General features: G+C 40.0%; 1 protein-coding gene across 5 annotated transcripts in view; it reads left to right on the top strand.

Annotated features, from left to right (window-relative positions):
• The window catches only part of ZNF385D (zinc finger protein 385D), a 931,570-nt gene that overhangs the window by 525,493 nt on the left and 388,493 nt on the right, over positions 1–17,584 (top strand). For all 5 annotated transcript variants that reach the window (XM_029589293.1, XM_029589289.1, XM_029589292.1 and 2 more), the window contains one exon: positions 7,497–7,607. In XM_029589293.1, coding sequence (XP_029445153.1) covers positions 7,497–7,607 — 111 coding nt within the window. The remainder of the gene's footprint in view (positions 1–7,496; positions 7,608–17,584) is intronic.

Raw genomic sequence — 17,584 nt, 5'->3', positions numbered from 1 at the left:
TTTTATAATAAGTGTCCATGAAGGAAATTGCCAGTTTTACCAGTTCACCAGTTTGTGCAATCTGTCTCTAGGTCATCAAGACTCCCCTGATTGTTCAGTCTGAACACCCCCAGTTTACCCAGTCCCCTCACCCAGTAGTATTTGCCTATAAAGAATTATATCCTGACTTACACCAGATAATTAGCAGATGTAAATATGCACAGGTAACAGCTTACATGTCTTGCATTCACAAGTTTGAAATAAAGCATCTTATATATGTAAATATTTGCCCCACCCCAAAATAATGTTAATATTAGTGGCAACAGACTTACTTGATAATTGTTCTTGCCTTTTTGATAGATGTTCTCACCTTCCACTTGAGACATCTACCTTTTTTGTAACAATAATGCCCATTGTGTTTGGTGCTATTACCCAAGCGATAACACACAAAGGGGCCGATGCCATAATTTTCATGGAAAGCGGGCACTGACTTTTCAGCACCTGCTTTCTTAACGCACGAATGGCACCTGCAAGGGGGCCACCATGCAATAAGCAACTTAGGGGGTTGCGCTAGCAAAGAGGCGCTAGGGTCGCTTGCCCGACCTTAACGTCTCCTTGCTAATGCAACCCCGCGGCTGCTGCTATTTATGAAGACCGACGTCGGTAAACTCGGCGTCAGTTTTCATAACCGGCCGTCTGTCAGTAATGAAAACAGACGCTGTTATCGGCAGTCTGCCGAGGTTTTATTTTTTTTTGTTTGTTTTTTTACTGAAGAAGTACAGAAAAGCAGTTTTTTCTGCTTTTCTGTACTTCTTTTACATGCGCTCAGCTATTAACGCCTGCTCCAGGCAGGCGTTAATATCTGAGCAATAAATGTGCGTCTGAGACGCACATGTATTTTTTTGAATGCAGAGTGATTGAATAAATAATAGCCTCATTCACATGCATTTGCATGTGAAGAGCGCTATCTCATTCACTCCCTGTTGGAAGCGGGTTAAATAGGCGTTAATCCCGCTATTACATTAGGGGGTGGATTAGCGCCTATTTAACCCATGTCTGACAGCAGGTTAAACACTGCTCCTGTGAGCACACTGTATTGCAGCGGCCCCAAAATGAGTCTCTTTTTTCTGCAATGAGGAAGTAATTTAATGAATTCTATTACTGCTGAAAGAGGTATTCCTTTGATTGATTAGTACAGCCTTTTCTTTAGCAAACAAATTTCCCCTAAGCTGTTGGATACATTATTTCTTGACGCCACATATTTTTTTAAAGTTGATAATGAACCAGGATCTTAAGTAATCCGTTTTGTGTTTGTAAATGTTTGATATGTTGACATGACTGATTTGAGTGCTAATTTATAGCTCCAGAAATAATGGACACCCATAAGGAACAATTTTAAACCATTTGCAACAAAAAGGCTTGTGAAGCTTAGAGGTCTATGTAGAAATGGGCATTAGTGATAATATCCATGTACTGAGTGAATTAATGCAGGTGCAAATGCTCAAAAGAAAAAAAATATATAATATACTTTGTTAGATACTAATTCTGGATGCATTATGCAGTATTAATACAAAAGAGAGTTATTGTGGCCTATTAAAGCTGGTGAAGTTAGCTATGCCTAAGAAGGTATATAGTTATCTTTAGTAGTCTTAGCAGGCTTCAGTAACTCGGGTCTCAGGCAACCAAAACCTCCCCCATTACCCTGAAAAACCGAAGCCAGGCCTTTATTCTTGCACTCCCTCCCTATCCTGAAAGCAGAAATCATGTTTTCTGGCCTGAAGAAAAGGCTCCACACCCCACCCAGACTCCCATTTATTTTGTTGGAAGTTCCCCTTCTGTCGTCACCCAACTCAGGTCCCCATTTACTTTGTTGGAAGCCACCCCACAACATTTCTTTGTTGGCAGAAAGGAGTCTATTTACGGGTCAGAGTGTCGGTAATTTCATTTTAGATTTGGCACCATGGCTGGTGGGAGAGAATCCTCCTGCTGGCAAAGAATTGAGGGAGGATTGGGTCTTCCGACATAAAAGTTAGGTTCTGAAGGGTTGGTGAGGGTTTCACATCCCCAAAGGTCCAGTTTCTGCTTGGGAGGGGGGGGGGGGCTTTGCAGGCCGAGGGGATGATCTTAACTTGATGGTGGGGTGGGAAGGCGCTGGATGTCATGGACTTGAAGACCCGAACTTTGCTTGGGGGCATATATATTGCTGGAGGGTAGGGAAGGGCTGGTGTCCCTGCACTTCCTGACCCTTTCATTTTGGGCTAGTTAGGTGGAGGAAACCTGGTATACCAAGCACAGTAGCAGTGCCATGGCCTTGGTATTTTTAATGTGCCTATTGTAATGTTGCCGTGTTCTGCATACCATTCGTTTAGTACATTAGGCGTTTATGACGAATGTAGCACAAATGATAACACTGACAGGTAAGTCATGTTACCATGTTGGTTCTAACGCTGGTTAGTATATTAACCCCTTACTGCTTGACCAAGAGTTTTTCCACAGAGGATTTGAATTAGCACAAATTTAAACTTTAAGCAGGGGTGCTAATTGGCAAAACTTCACTCTTGGCTACTGAACATTAATGCCTTTTCAATGCAGAGAAAGACAATCATATGTTCTCCTCTCTCTTTTTCTCTCTTCTTCCATCATCCCCAATGAATAAGAAGTAAGCATTAGGGGTGTGCATTCGTTTTCAACATATATGTAAAACGCAACGTAATTGTTTTTTTAACTTAAAAAAGTGATGAGGCGAAAACGATCGGATTTCCAACTTATTCAACATAGCTATGTTGAATACGTTGGAAATCGCGATTGTTGATCCTAAATAAAAATTTAAACCCCTCACCCTCCTTAATCCCCCCCCCCAAGACTTACCAACACTCCCCAAGCTGGCCAAAAGTTCCGTGAGGGTCCGGGAGTGGACGCGCGGAGAATCACGTGACGTCATGTCACGCCGACGTCACGTGGTCCACCGCGGTTCCGCTCCCGGACCCCTCGTTGGACCCAAACGGCACTTTTGGCCAGCTTGGGGGGGCCTCCTGACCCCCCCAAGCTGGCCAAAAGTGCCGTTTGGGTCCGGGAGCGGACGCGCGGTGGACCACGTGACGTCGGCGTCACGTCGGAGTGACACGACGTCATGTGATTCCCCGCGCGTCCGCTCCCGGACCCTCATGGATCTTTTGGCCAGCTTGGGGAGTTTTGGTAAGTCTTGGGGGGGGATTAAGGAGGGTGAGGGGTTTAAATTTTTATTTAGGGAATCGGTGCACGTATGGACATAGACTCAACTTATGGAATTGTACATATGTCCATATTGACCGAAATTGACCCCCCCCCCTTTCAACTTATGGACTTATGAACTTAAACTTTTGGTCTGCACATCCCTAGTAAGCATGACTGAAACCTTTTAGTTCTATACTTTCTGCTCCCACTCCCCTAACTGCTTAGACAGAGATGATTTTTGCCCTGCAAGAGGATGAATTGATCAGTCTTATTGGTTAATTCAATCTTGGCTGTCTTGTACATTCCCTATGTGCAAGGATACAGACTGGCACAAAAGGCCAGAAGACAGTGTGCCCACCATACCATACCTTGTAACTACATATCTAAAATGTATGAGCATCTATTAAAACATAAGGAACATTATTCTGAAAACTCGGTGTTCTTTCTCTTTGCATTGCAGACATGTGGAATATAAGATGTAGCCATATTTTGGCTTGTATAAAGCAGTTTTAAGTTGCTTTTAAAATACTGAAAATTTGCTTCAGCTAATTCTTTAAAGCCTGGATTTTAAAGGCCCTGTGCGCATAAATTTTGAGGGTTACGCGCATGGCTGGTTCCTGCTTGCACTATGCACATTTTCTAAAGGGCCTGGCCACCCGAGTACCCACCGATGCATGCCGATGTGCCAGGCTTAAAGAATTGCTGGCTGGGAGCATGGTTTGGGTGGGGAGGGGTGGGACGGGGGTGGTCCAGGACAGCACCATTAGATGCTGTCCCGGGGAAGCACGTGCTGCAGCCGGCTGGCGCATGGAAGATACTTCTGCTCCGTAGAAGCAGTAACTATGGAAACAAAAAATAGGGGATAGTTAGGTAGGTTAGGGGTTGGGGAGGAGAGGGAAAAAGGTAGGAATGGTAAGGTTAGGGAAGTTCCCTCTGAGTCCACTCCTTAATATATAGATTGATAGATAGAAAGATAGATAAGTATAATCCTTTTTCTGAAAGTGTTAACAAGTACCACATCGACTTAAAACTTTAGGGGAAGAATTTAAAAGGTTGCGGGCGGGCGTACATGTCCGCGTGCTACCCGGTGCGCGCACGTGTACACCCGATTTTATAACTTGCGCACGCAGGCATGCACAAGTGATAAAACCTGGGGTCAGCGCGCGCAGGGGGGTGCACAATTTTGCACCCCCCAAAACATTTTTGATTTATCTTTTGCATCTGCCTTTGCAAGGCCAGTTACGCGCGTAAATCTGGAGGATTTACGCGCGTAACCTTTTTAAAATCCGGCCCTTATTGTCTAGAAACAGAACTGATTTTCTAATAATCTAGCTCAAGACCAGATTTACAAAATGTGATATGTGGTATTAAGGATTGACAAGTATAATTTAAACACCTCATGTATGTGCAAAACCAAATGTATGTAGGCCCCTTACTTTAAGGGTCTGTATTGTGCAACAGACTCTGTTATTGTATAGGGTCACCTTGCTTTAATTTAAATTATCCGTTTTTAGTTATTTTTTCTATTTTCTTTTATCATAAAATCAATTGTCACACAATCTCCGCAAATGTAAGGAGGACACAAATACTCATCTACTCCATGGTAGTTCACCCGACACAGCTGTGTTTCGGACGATGCCATCCTGCTTCAGGGGGTGTCCTTCAAAATTTATTTTTGAGAGCGTCGTAAGGCAGCCTTTTGCAAATTCCTTGGTATTGCTTGGTATTGCTTGGTATTGCTTCTTCTTTATAATCCACCGCAGTCCCGGTGGAATTTGCAAAAGGCTGCCTTACGACGCTCTCAAAAATAAATTTTGAAGGACACCCCCTGAAGCAGGACGGCATCGTCCGAAACACAGCTGTGTCGGGTGAACTACCATGGAGTAGATGAGTATTTGTGTCCTCCTTACATTTGCGGAGATTGTGTGACAATTGATTTTATGATAAAAGAAAATAGAAAAAATAACTAAAAACGGATAATTTAAATTAAAGCAAGGTGACCCTATACAATAACAGAGTCTGTTGCACAATACAGACCCTTAAAGTAAGGGGCCTACATACATTTGGTTTTGCACATACATGAGGTGTTTAAATTATACTTGTGGTACCACTTGATTGTTGATATTGTTGTTGAACAGTTCGGTACACTGGAATACAGTGGTGTTGGGTGAATAAGTTGGTATTAAGGATTGATGCATTGACCATTGTCTATAGGTACAAGCCCCTATCTTTTCTTGCATATGTGGTCTTTTCTTTAAAAAATGTAATTTGCTATATTTACTCTGTGATGAGATTGTCCCCTCAAGCCTCAGTGATTCCAATATTATCTATTGCTGCTTGCTAGTTCTGTTAGGTTTCCAGTTTATTTTTTCATAATTCTTGCATCTACATTAAAAAGTTGTAGCATACATTTTCATTGTGTTTGTAAGACCAATGTAAGTATATGCTGTTTTCTCTTTCATACAATTTATTGGATAATTTTTTCCTACATATTATATAAAATTGTAACATCATATAAACTTCAAAACTTCATACTATAGCAAGACAGTAATTTTGAAACCATATGGGGATGTTCCAGTACAACTGCAAGCTTCTTTTCAAAGGGAAACTCCTCAGGGAGGAGTTTTCCTCCATTTTAAAATATGGAGTTAAGCATGTAGGTGTTGACCCCACCCCAGAATGGCCAGGCCCCGCCCACCCCCCCCCCTCTTTTCCAACCCTTATTTTTGGCACTTGCACACACACGCAAAAATTGTTGCTTTTAACATCTGCGCTGCTTGCACACGGCCCACATACACATATATGTGGGCATTTTTGCGTGAGCAATGCTTTTAAAATCAACATCTCTGTGCATACTTTCACTCCCCAGCCTAACTCTGCCCTTTTTTTTGCATCTAAATGTATGTGCACTATTTCTTTTTATGTGCACATGTGGGAGGAATCAAATCATATTTATCCATGTTCAATCTTTTGATTATTGCCACAATATATTTTACTGTGTGTTTTAAAGCACCATCTTTATCTGTTTATTCCACTTCATTTTATTATGAATGTGTTTTGTGCTGCTAGAAGATATGCTTAAGGCCAATTTATATATCAGAAGGGCAATTTTCAAACTCTTAGTAGGATTTATAGGTCTGCAAGTAGCTAGTGCCTGTGGGCCTACAAGTCAATTTTCAAATGAAAAGTCCCCGTGGAGTTTCCTTTTGAAAATCCTGTGGCCGACCTGTGCTTTGGTTTACTCCATGTATTTTTCAGGTTCGAAAAATGTGGAGTAAAGCAGATGTGGGGATTTCAAAAATGAAATGGATACTTTTCCAGGTCCACTCTAACCCTGCCCCTGCCTCTCTCTGTGGCGCTCCTTTTCCTCACGGAAATTTTCAAATTCTTTTTTTCCATGGGCAAGCATCCTTTTACTCTTTGAAAATTGTCCCCTATATTTGGGCATGCGTAGACTTCATTTCTGAGAATTAAGTGCCAGAAGAGTCTGAACTGGACAATGAACTGGCCAGTTTTGTTGCAACAGTACGAAGAGTCTGGTATGTGATTAATATTTTCACTTCTAATTGGACTAAAATTAATTAACATTTATTATGGCCCTGAAATTAAGAATGGTTGAAAATAAGTGATGAGCAAGGTTCATATGATTGGTGTAAGAACATTTCAAAAGTTAGGAAGAGAAAGTTTCTCCTTCCTCATTCTTTCTCTTTCTCTCATTCACTTTGAATATTCACAGGCACTAGGATTCCATATTCTCTCAATTTTAATTCCTCCAGTGACTTTAACTCACCTCACTTTTCCTGTGGACTGAGGAAGCTCATGTGACTTGAGCAGAACAGAGCAGACTTACTTGGGTGCCAGGCAGATTTCCTAAACTCTCATGGTTTTCATTTAAATGTAGATTTAGTGTTCGTGGGTATCTTATCTCCTAAACAGTTCTTAAATTCTTCTGCTACCAAACTGTGGCTAATCTACTTGAGACCCCTTAGTTGTAAAATTGCATCTGGAAATGAATGGATGCATACTGTAACTATAAGTCTTAGTTGTTGAGAAGATGGCCTAGAAGGCATCAGGTATTCTATCACACCGGGCATATGAGTTTTTAAATCTTTCCTGCCAACAAAGTAGTATTATACTGCTGTAATAATAGATCTGCATTTGTCATATGAGTTATTAGTGACATTGATGTGCTTTCTTACTGTGAACAATCTATGCAAGATGCTGCTTGTGCAATAGATACAATCCCAATGGAACAGGAAAGTCTTATTTCTTTTTTTTTTTTTTTTTTGCCTTTCCTATTGCAGATGGACCCAATCCAGAAAGCTGTAATAAAACATACATTTGGGGTTCCTCTTCCACATCGCAGGAAACAAATTGCATCTTGCAACATTTGCCAGTTGAGATTTAATTCTGATGTAAGTCTTCTCTTTGAATCAGATTTCAAGTATTTAATTTGCCCTGATATTTCTGAAGATTTGTCAGAGCTCTACAATTTTTATATTTCAGTAACTGCCACTGAACTGAATGGTTGGATATAGTGACTTCAGAGGTGAAATCTCTAGGTGTGATTTTTGTATTCAGAATTCTTTGTGGAGGACTAAATGTCCAGGGGCTTATTTTCCAAAGCATTTCACTAGCTGTGACAAACTTCATTTGAAAATAGAGCCCACAGTTTATAGAGAAGAGATATAATATTTTATGCAACTTTAATAAATACCATTTTAGATAATGTCAATTTTGTGATATCTACAATATCTGCTTCCAGTATAGAGTCATACTTCATGTCAACTTCCTTACCATTTAATATGCTGTGAGATTTTTTTTTAACAAGCTGCTAGCATTAAAATTGATAAGCCTGAAAATATGGTAAAGGAATGACATCACAGGCAAATGTGGATCCTTAAATGTGTCAGAGATTTAAATAGTTAAAATTCAGGATCTATGCAACCTTATTTAGGACTGAATTGGTTTATCTGTACTTGTAGAAGAGAACAGTGCTATATGTGAACATACTTGAAATAATCATTACTTGCTGACTTATTTTTCTTCATCATTATTAGTAGTGTGAGTATGAATATTTATAACCAACTTTTTGAACTATTGTTCACCCAAAGCAGGTTACAGTGGCTTAAGTTTGATAGGGTACTAAGATAATGTACAGGATAAATTTGGTAGGATTTGAAATACAGTAACAAGTAAACATTGAGGTTCATTAACAAATTTATAGACAAATATGTAAACAGTAGCACATTGAGCATTTAAATATGTAAACAGCAATGCTGCAGTATGCAATAATGGGGTAATATGCCTATGAGGTCCATATTACACCATTTGTTCAGCTAAGTTCACTCTTAGATGGACAAATGGCACTGTTTGAATTTCCAGCCTCACTCAGCAATTGGCATCTATCTAGTTATCTTTTTAAAATGTTAGCTGGATGTCAGGGCTGAAACAGTATCTAACTAGTTTAGCTGGAGAAATACCAATATCCAGTTAAGTTAGCTGGTTACTTTTGGACTGTATGGCAGAAATCCTACAGTTACCTTATCTAGCTAAGGGAATTATTTTACAAGTCCTGTTATGGCCTGAGAAAGAGACTAGCTGTTAGGCCATCAAAGTGGGCTGACTTTGTAAAGCCACATTGCACACTTCTAACACTGGAAATGGCTACACTTTTTCATTGGTGTGAAGCTGTGCAATATGGCTAGATCACAAAGTGCAATCTTTTGGGAGAGCAAGAGAGAGCGAAAGAGAGAGAAAGAGACTCTGACTAGCTATAAGGCACTTATAGTAGTTAGGTATTTATACGTCTATAGGAGGCCCACCTAATAACTCGAGGCAAGGTTTAGGTAGTAGTGTAGGGATTAGGGGCCACTTTGCCATTCAGAGTGAGATGTACGAACAGAACAGTGCTCTCTTGTGAAGATTTGATGACCTTCGGAGTGAGGAAACTCACTCAAAGATGAGATTTGTGCAATGTTCTCTCAACCTAGCTTGATGAGAGGTGGGCCTCCTATAGAGGTATAAATACCCAACAACTAGAAGGGCTTTATAGCTAGTCTCTCTCTCTTTCTCTCTCATGGTGTTAGTGCAAAAATGTTATCATCGTAATACTTGTGCTATTTATCACAAAGTGCACTATTACCCATAGAACACACCCCTCTTTCTATTGCATGCAATAGTTTGATGAAACTAGTCCTAACTTTGAAATAGCTGTGGATATTCAATGGCTTGGCCACATCAAGATGGCCATTAAGTTTAGCCAGTGAACTTTGTAGTCCATCCAGTGGCTGATGATGGACCTCTGTATGCATTAGTGAGGGATTAGAGTACTAAATGCTTTGGAAATTCTCTCTTCCATAGGGAAACTGGTTATTAATCTAACTCTTTAAAGGCTTGACAGAAGAGTCAGGTGTTCACATATTTCCTGAAATGTATGCAGCCCATGAGATGATGAAGATGCTCCAGGAAAGAGTTCCAGAGGGTGGGGGCTGTTACTGAGACCTGTTGTTGGATATCAGACCATTTGATGTCTTTCATTGAAGACATGATTCTAAATCCTATTTCATTCACTGGAACTTTCTCAGGCAAATATATCACAATAAAAACATCTAGCAAAATGCTTAATTGCAATAATAATGGATCCCCATATTATTCCATATAAACTGCATAGGTTTTTGTTTTTGTTTTTTTTTTAAAGAAAAATAGGTATATTTTCAGTATGTATGTAACTGACATCTTCAGAATCATCTCTTTTTTATTTTTTCATTTCCTCTGTCTGCATACCTTTCCCAGCTCTTTTGTTTGCTATATCATTGGCAATTTACTAGAACACACTGCTACAGTAATTCAAGGACATTAATAGTGCACAAGTCCTATTGGTTGTTAATATTCATATTCTACCTTAAGGGTCATTTTATTTTTTCATTTTTTTCTGTTTAAACATTTTTTATTGGGTTTGTATCATAAGCAAACAGAACAAAACCATTGCCCAGGTAACTCTTAGTACATGTGTGTTAGAGTTTCTAGGTAGGGTTCTTAGCAGTCAGCGATTAGTCAAATTTTGTAAAGGGAAGAAGGGGTGAAACAGCTATGGATGGACAACTTTGCAAAGCAGCACGGCCTGAGAAATGATCCAAAGAAAACCAATCTTAGGTAATAAACCCAGACAACTTTGTTAGCTGTGTTTCCAAAACACAGGAAGCTTCACATGAAATGAATATCATTTTCATGCTTGAGATAGTAGTGATGACATGAGGAACATTTTCTGGGTGAGCCCAGACTCAAAAGGACTTCATGGGAAACATACAGCTGTAAACTGAGTCCCTGTTTTCATGAGCTAATTGGCTTAATTGCTTGGAAATCCCAGAAAAGTTAGAAAAATTCCAGCCAAATTGTCCTGATGCTGCTTTCATTGCCCAGTATGGTAATGGCATTTGCTCAATGCTCACAGCCCTTAGATGCTGACACTTGAAGGGGCTCATGGAAGCAGTAAATTCTACAGATGCTACAACATAGGCCCAGCCCCTGAGTAAAGTGAGTTGCTGCATTGATTGCTTGTTTTTTCTTAAAAACAAAACAAAACACAAGGCCATTTAGATAATTTCAATAAATGATATTAAAAATAATTTAAAGTTAATTGATATGGAATTATGTCCTCTTTGTTATTATGATGTTGTTTTTTTTTTTATCTTTCCTTATTTATTATGCCTCTCTCTTTTTATTGTGGACTGTGATGTAATTTATGGATTATCAGAGAGATAATGATACAATTGTGTTTCTTTTTCGCAAATTATTCCTGATATTACATTTTCCCTTGTGTTATCATTTATGTAAATGTTTAAACTTACTAATAATTTAAAGTAGTCCTGACAACCAAAAATCTTAAAAACACTGCCTCCCAATTTAATGTACTATCCCTTTAAACCCAATATATAACATTATACTTAAAATAATTCTTTAATCTAATCATATTTCTATTATAGAAAATCCACAGTAGCACCCTTGCAGTAGTCATGTATGCTCCATTTTACTGACACATCATAATTTAAACTTCTTAGATAGTCAAGTTTAACACCCTTCCTGAATTATAAATAATCATGTTGTAAATGTGGATCACCAAGGGACTGTACCACAGTTTAGGAGCAATGAAGGACAAATCATACTCTGAAGTGCGGATGAAACAGCCTTCAGATTTACCAGGAATGCTTAAGCCCCATTGAGAGGATCTAAATTAATGATTAGGCATGTAATTACACAATCTTCTTCAAAGGTAATCCAGTGTCATATCATGTAAGCTTTTAGAAGCTAATGTAATAACCTTAAATAGAATGCTGGCTTGGATGGGCAACAAATGTAAACTTTTCAGCACTGAGGAAACAGAATCCCTAGCTCTTAAACCTGCTAAAATCCTGGCTGCTTTATTTTGAACAACTTGGAGCTTTTTCAGGCTTCTTTGGTAGGCCAACAAAGATTACATTACAATAATCTAGTTTTGGCATAAGTAATGCTCCAGAAAATTCTGCTAGTTACAGATAAGATTGTAAATATCGGATATGTCTCAAAGTACAAGGGAGGCTATGTGATATGGTGGTCTCCGGAAGATGTGTTCCTGCCGACTCCAGGTGCCCCTCCCTACACACAAAGACCTGTAATTTACATCTCTTAATGCAGCTAGTTGTTAGTGGAGCGTGATGCTCTATAATTTTCAGTATACAGACAGATTCGTCTTAAGAATGATGAGGCGATGGTGATGAAAATAACCAGAATAGATAAAGACAAAACAAAGGTACCTGATATTAAGATGGCGGCTGCTAAGGACACTGTGATTAAGACTCAGTCAGAGGAATCATTAATGGGAGAAATAATAGTGGCAGTAATAGTACTGCTCACTGTCAAATTAGGGTGGATCTCAGAACAAATAATTGAGCTTAAAAATTCTAGAACTGATATCTGCACTTGGTAAAATGCTGCGGAGGACCGCACTGCAATAGTCAAGGATGACACCGCACGACTGGAAAAATGGATTGCAAATTTAGAAAAAACTGCACAGGAAAGGGAAGATAAAGTAGACAAGCTGGAAAATCATTCCAGATGCAGTAATTTATGATTCACTGGAATCACAGAAAACATCCCGGATCATGAGCTCATGCAGACATTAGAAACATAGCTGATTACAGCAGTGGGCCTAAGGAAGTATCAAGGTCTTATCGTATTTGAAGGTTGCAATGTATAGGCTGAGGGCAACTGACTATGCAAGGCTGCATGTAATTATAGCCAAGCTGCTGAATTACACCCCAAAAAATCCCATCTTGCAGACTTATTGAAGGAAATGGGACATTCATTATAACTGTAAGATACAGATTTTTCAGGACTTTTCAAATTGTATAGTTATCAAACGTAAAGAATTTGTGTCTTACATCTTGTGAAACATGTGCTGCAATATCCCACCCACTTGAGAGTATGGTATCAAGATAGGGCACATATGTTTGAATCCATGGAGGCAACAAAAGTCTTTCTTAGTCAACTACAAGATGGCGGCATTTAAACAGACTTGCGGCATCAACATTGAATTAAAGGTTTGGCTGCTTGCCAGTTGCAGTTTGTTTTTTTTATGTGACTTTTTGCTTTGTCACTTGGATGTTTGTTCTAAGATGCCTTTTCAGCATAGAGTGTGCATCCTGCTTGTCTTGCATGCCTTAACATGTGCATTTTAACTGCTGACAGGTGCCGCAGTTCATCATCAGCTTTGCGTGGGAGTGCTTTGATCGATTGCCAAGATCTTTTCTGTTGCCACTTCCCGCGTCATCGATATTGTGTAAAAAGCAGAGAAGTAACCAATGCCATAGACTATTAATATGTACATCCTGTTACATTACCCGTTGAGAGTCTGAGAGAATTGAAGCGTAACACTATAACTGTACTACACTTGTACTTCTTAAAAGACAACACACTACCTGCAACGTTTTATTTACTATAGAGATGAGTTGTCAATATTTCTTGACCACAGCTATGTAGCTTATTTACATTTTTACTCATGATTATGCTCACTGTTAGAAGGAGGTGATTTTGAGACCTGGAATTATTTGTGGGGTGATACCCATACACATATTAAAATATCCTCAGCCTTGTCAGAAGAAGGTTCAAATCTTGGGTTTTTAGTTTCAGAAATGTTAAGACGAGAATTGGTTGTGAGGGATGTGAAAGGATTTGAGGTGGAGGAGGCAGAGGAGGGAATCACGTGGAAGTTGTGGGAATTTATGTTTTATTATTCATGAATGAAATGACTCTAAAGTAATTTTCAGTGGTTATTGGATTCACACGCCTAGGATTATACAGGGTGGGGATGGGGTGGCTAGGGCTCAGATTGGGACACACAAATAAAAGAATTAATGTAGGAGAAAGAGACACTGATAAGGAATGTAAATATTATGTTTCCAGAAAGTAGTGATGTATCTGTGATTCTGACTGTAGAATGCCCATGAACTTCTGATTTAGCATTTATAATGCAACCTGTTCTCATATCTATGTAAATAGTTTTGCTGGCTGGTTCATCCAGATAATAAAGTTAATTGGTTGGAAGTTTGAAATATGGTGTCTGCTATTTTTATTTGGACCCAAGAAACAATGAGGAAGGTGATCTATGAAAGATGTGAGGGTAAAACAAGATGAAATAGATGCCAGATGTCCTTTAAAAGGCTTTATTGTAGTGGAGACATATTAAAATTGCCTGACTCTGGCCAAGTTTCGCCACCAAATGAGTGGCTGCCTCAGAGGCTGTATATGTAAAAATACGGAGTATCAAGTTGAGGTCATGTTAATAAAACATCTTCAGATATGATAATGGATCACAAATGTTCATAAAGAGAACACATTTTAGATACAATATCACTGATTAAATCATCCTCAGTAGGGGCATATCATTTCAACCGTGGCTGGATGATCAGTCTCCACTCGTTGCGGCACTCATTTTTAAAAATTTTTTGGTGCACTTTTTTTTTTTTGCTGTAACGAGTGGAGACTGATCATCCAGCCACGGTTGAAATGATATGCCACTACTGTGGATGATTAATGAGTGATACTGTATCTCAAATTTGTTCTCTTTGGGGCGGATTTTAAAAGGCTTACGCGCGTAACTTAAAAAAACCCCTGCGCGCAACGAGCTTATTTTGCATAGGCTTGGCGGTGCGCGCAAGCCCCAGGATGCGCGTATGTCCCGAGGCTAGCAAAAATGGGCTGGGCATGGGCAGGGCCGTGGTTGGGGCCGCAGTCTGGGGGTGTGTCCTGGGGCAGCCGCCACACAGCACACCTGCCGCGCCAGCAGACAGCCGATGGGCGCAAGTTACGACTGCCAGAGGCAGGCATAACTCAACAAAATAAGGTGGGGGGGGATTTAGGTAGGGCTGGGGGGTGGCTTAGATAGGGAAGGGCGGAATAGCTGGGGGGAAACAAAAAAAAAGTTCCTTCCAAGGCCGCTCCGATTTCGGAGCGGCCTTGGAGGGAACGGGGAAAGCCATCGGGCCTCCCCTAGGGCTCAGAGCGCGCAAGGTGCACATGTGTGCACGCCCTTGCACGCGCCGACCCTGGATTTTATAACATGCACGCGGCAACGTGCACATGTTATAAAATCGGGTGTACATTTGTGCACGCTGGGTAGCGTGCACAAATGTATCCCCCGTGCATAATTTTAAAAATCTGCCCCTTTATGAATACTTGTAATTCATTATCATATCTGAAGACGTTTTATTAACATGACCTCAACTTGATACTCCATATTTTTACGTATACAGCCCCTGAGGCAGCCACTCATTTGGTGGTGAAACTCGGCCAGAGTTGGGCAAGTTTAATACATCGCCACTACAATAAAGCCTTTTAAAGGACATCTGGCATCTATTTTGTCTTGTTTTACCCTCACTGCTATCTTTATTTGGCCAGCACTAGTGAGTATAGAACCAAAGTTCATGGAGGGGAGTTGATTGCAATATTCCCTGTCCCAGTCAGTGAAAAGAAAGAATGAAGTTATGCCCTGAATCTTGCTGTCACCATCAAGGTCCACGTCACCATCTCCATGACCAAATATTTAGAACTGTCTAAACAAATTTGGAAGGGGCGACATCTACACAACCTAGAAGTCCCATTCCATCATTTTATGTACCCTTTTTGGAGGAGGGGGGTTATATGTCTTTTGGTATTGGGCAGGGAAGAGAGACTGGGGGTGGGGGAGCAGTAGCTAGTCACATGCTCCGGGGGTGAGCTCCTGTGGAAGGAAGCCTCTTGTTTTTGTGAATAGCCAGGGGTGTGGCTGAGCCCCCACAAAAACTGATATATCAGATGTAAGCCTCTGATTGCCTGCAGTGCTCATTGAAATGATCGAAAACTGCAAAGACAGCATTGGTCCTGCTAAGCATGGCAATATTTTGAAGGCTTCCCATTTACACACCACTTTGAAACTTCTGTGCCTTATACACCATGAGGTGTAAAGCAATGCTTGAAATGTCTCAGTGAAGTGTAATTATTTTGTTTGAGATGCCTTTCAAGAGTTTCTCCTCAGGCAAATGGTGATGGAACTCACAAGGAGAGAAGTAATACTGCACCTAGTACTCCCAAATGGAGAAAGGAGCTCTAATGTCCGAGTAGGTGTCCACCTGAGCACCAATGATCATCCGATAGCATGGTTCGATACAGCAGCCAAAATGGATAGAAAGTTACATGAAGATCAAGGTCTTAGATTTCAAAAATATGGATCTTGGTAAAATGAGCTGAAGGAAAGGATAGTCAAGTATGTACAATCCAATGTTTTGCAGAATCCAAGGCAGCATGGTTTTTCTAGAGGAAGATCAAGTCAAAGGAATCTGATTGATGTTTTTAATTGGGAAACTAGAGATTTAGATCAAAGATGAGCACTCAATGTGATTTATCTTGATGTGGAAGGGTTAGAAGGAAAAGTTGTTTTTTGTTTGTTTTTTTTAGGATGATACTAAAATCTGCAATAGAGTGGACATACCTGAAGGAGTAGAGAGAATGAAAAGTGATCTAAGAAAGCTAGAGAACTGGATGAAAGTTTGTTAGCTGATATTCAATGTAGAAATTGCCCCCTTCAAAGAGTAAAAAATGAATGCACAGCAAAAATACAACAAACAAAAGCATTCAGGGCACTGTGATTTTCTTTTAAAAACCAAACAAACCATGCAGTAGTAAAATAGATCTTCATAACACCTGTATTAAGGAATAATTTAAAATTTCCTTATAATTAACCCGGATCATGTATAATCATCAGTCTGATATGCAGGCTAAATAACTCTACCAAACTTTATCAAACTATTTTTATGCAAGTAAAAGACTTCACTGATTTTAAAGCGTACACGAAAAAAGAAGAGCTACTATCTTTTGGAGAACTCATGACATAGATCTATATTTTGATTATCTGCTTCAGGGGCTCACACTGCATGCTCCATGTCACAGCTTACTTTATAGATTGAATATCCTTTTCATCACTGTTTCCCATGGAACAGTTTCCAACCAAGATAATGGCGGTTAGTTCCTCTGGAAACATTGATGAAAAACATATTCGATCCATGAAGTAAGTGTGACATGGAGCGTGCAGTATGAGCCCCTGAAGCAGAGAATTGAAACACTGAACACCAACAGACCAATAAGAAAAAAATATTTGTATTATTTGTTGTTTGAATAACAGCTCCCGAAAAAATTATGTGTTGGCTGTGTTTTAGTCTGGCAAAGAGAAATGTGGTTAAATGTATTCATCCGCAATGGGCCTATAGATATACTTTTATTCTGTCACGTGTACATGGTTTTCATTTTTCATTCCCTCTGTTTGCAGCTAGTTGAGCACTATCAATTGTGTCAAAAGAGTAAAAGCAGCTCTGGCCATATTAGATCTGAGATCTTTCCTATTTGGGGGCTAGAGCTCTGCCTCTTGAGTTCCCTTGAACAGAGACCGAGCCACACGGGAAGGTTTGCTTACTCTCCCAGCCCAGACCTACAGCCACTACCATGAAGATCCAGATTGGTCATCAGGGATTTTATGGGGTTACTGAGAACAAGACAGAATTCCCAGCAATTCAAGGACTGAAGGCCGAGCTGAACCATGAGGACCTAGAGGAGATTTGTGAAGCTTAGATTATTATAGAAAGTGTATCTGTGCTTTGTTTAACTTAGCCTGGATGAACTGAACTGTGAGCTTGCCTTTTGAATTTGCTTGTTGCTAATGAATCCCAGCCCCTATATTGTCCCTGAAGAGAAAGGAACTACAACTGGTAGATAAACCTGCAAGTTAAAGCCAGAATGTATTTTCTCTTAAAGTGTGCATCTAAATAAAGCCCATTTGTGGATTGGAATGACTTTCAGCTGGTCCCAAGGGGTAGCAGGCTAGCAC

This window comes from Rhinatrema bivittatum, chromosome 2 (genome assembly GCF_901001135.1).
Source record: "Rhinatrema bivittatum chromosome 2, aRhiBiv1.1, whole genome shotgun sequence".
NCBI classification, from domain to species: domain Eukaryota; kingdom Metazoa; phylum Chordata; class Amphibia; order Gymnophiona; family Rhinatrematidae; genus Rhinatrema; species Rhinatrema bivittatum.
The sequence above is the reverse complement of the archived record's forward strand: the minus strand, read 5'-3'. Positions and strand labels throughout refer to the sequence as shown.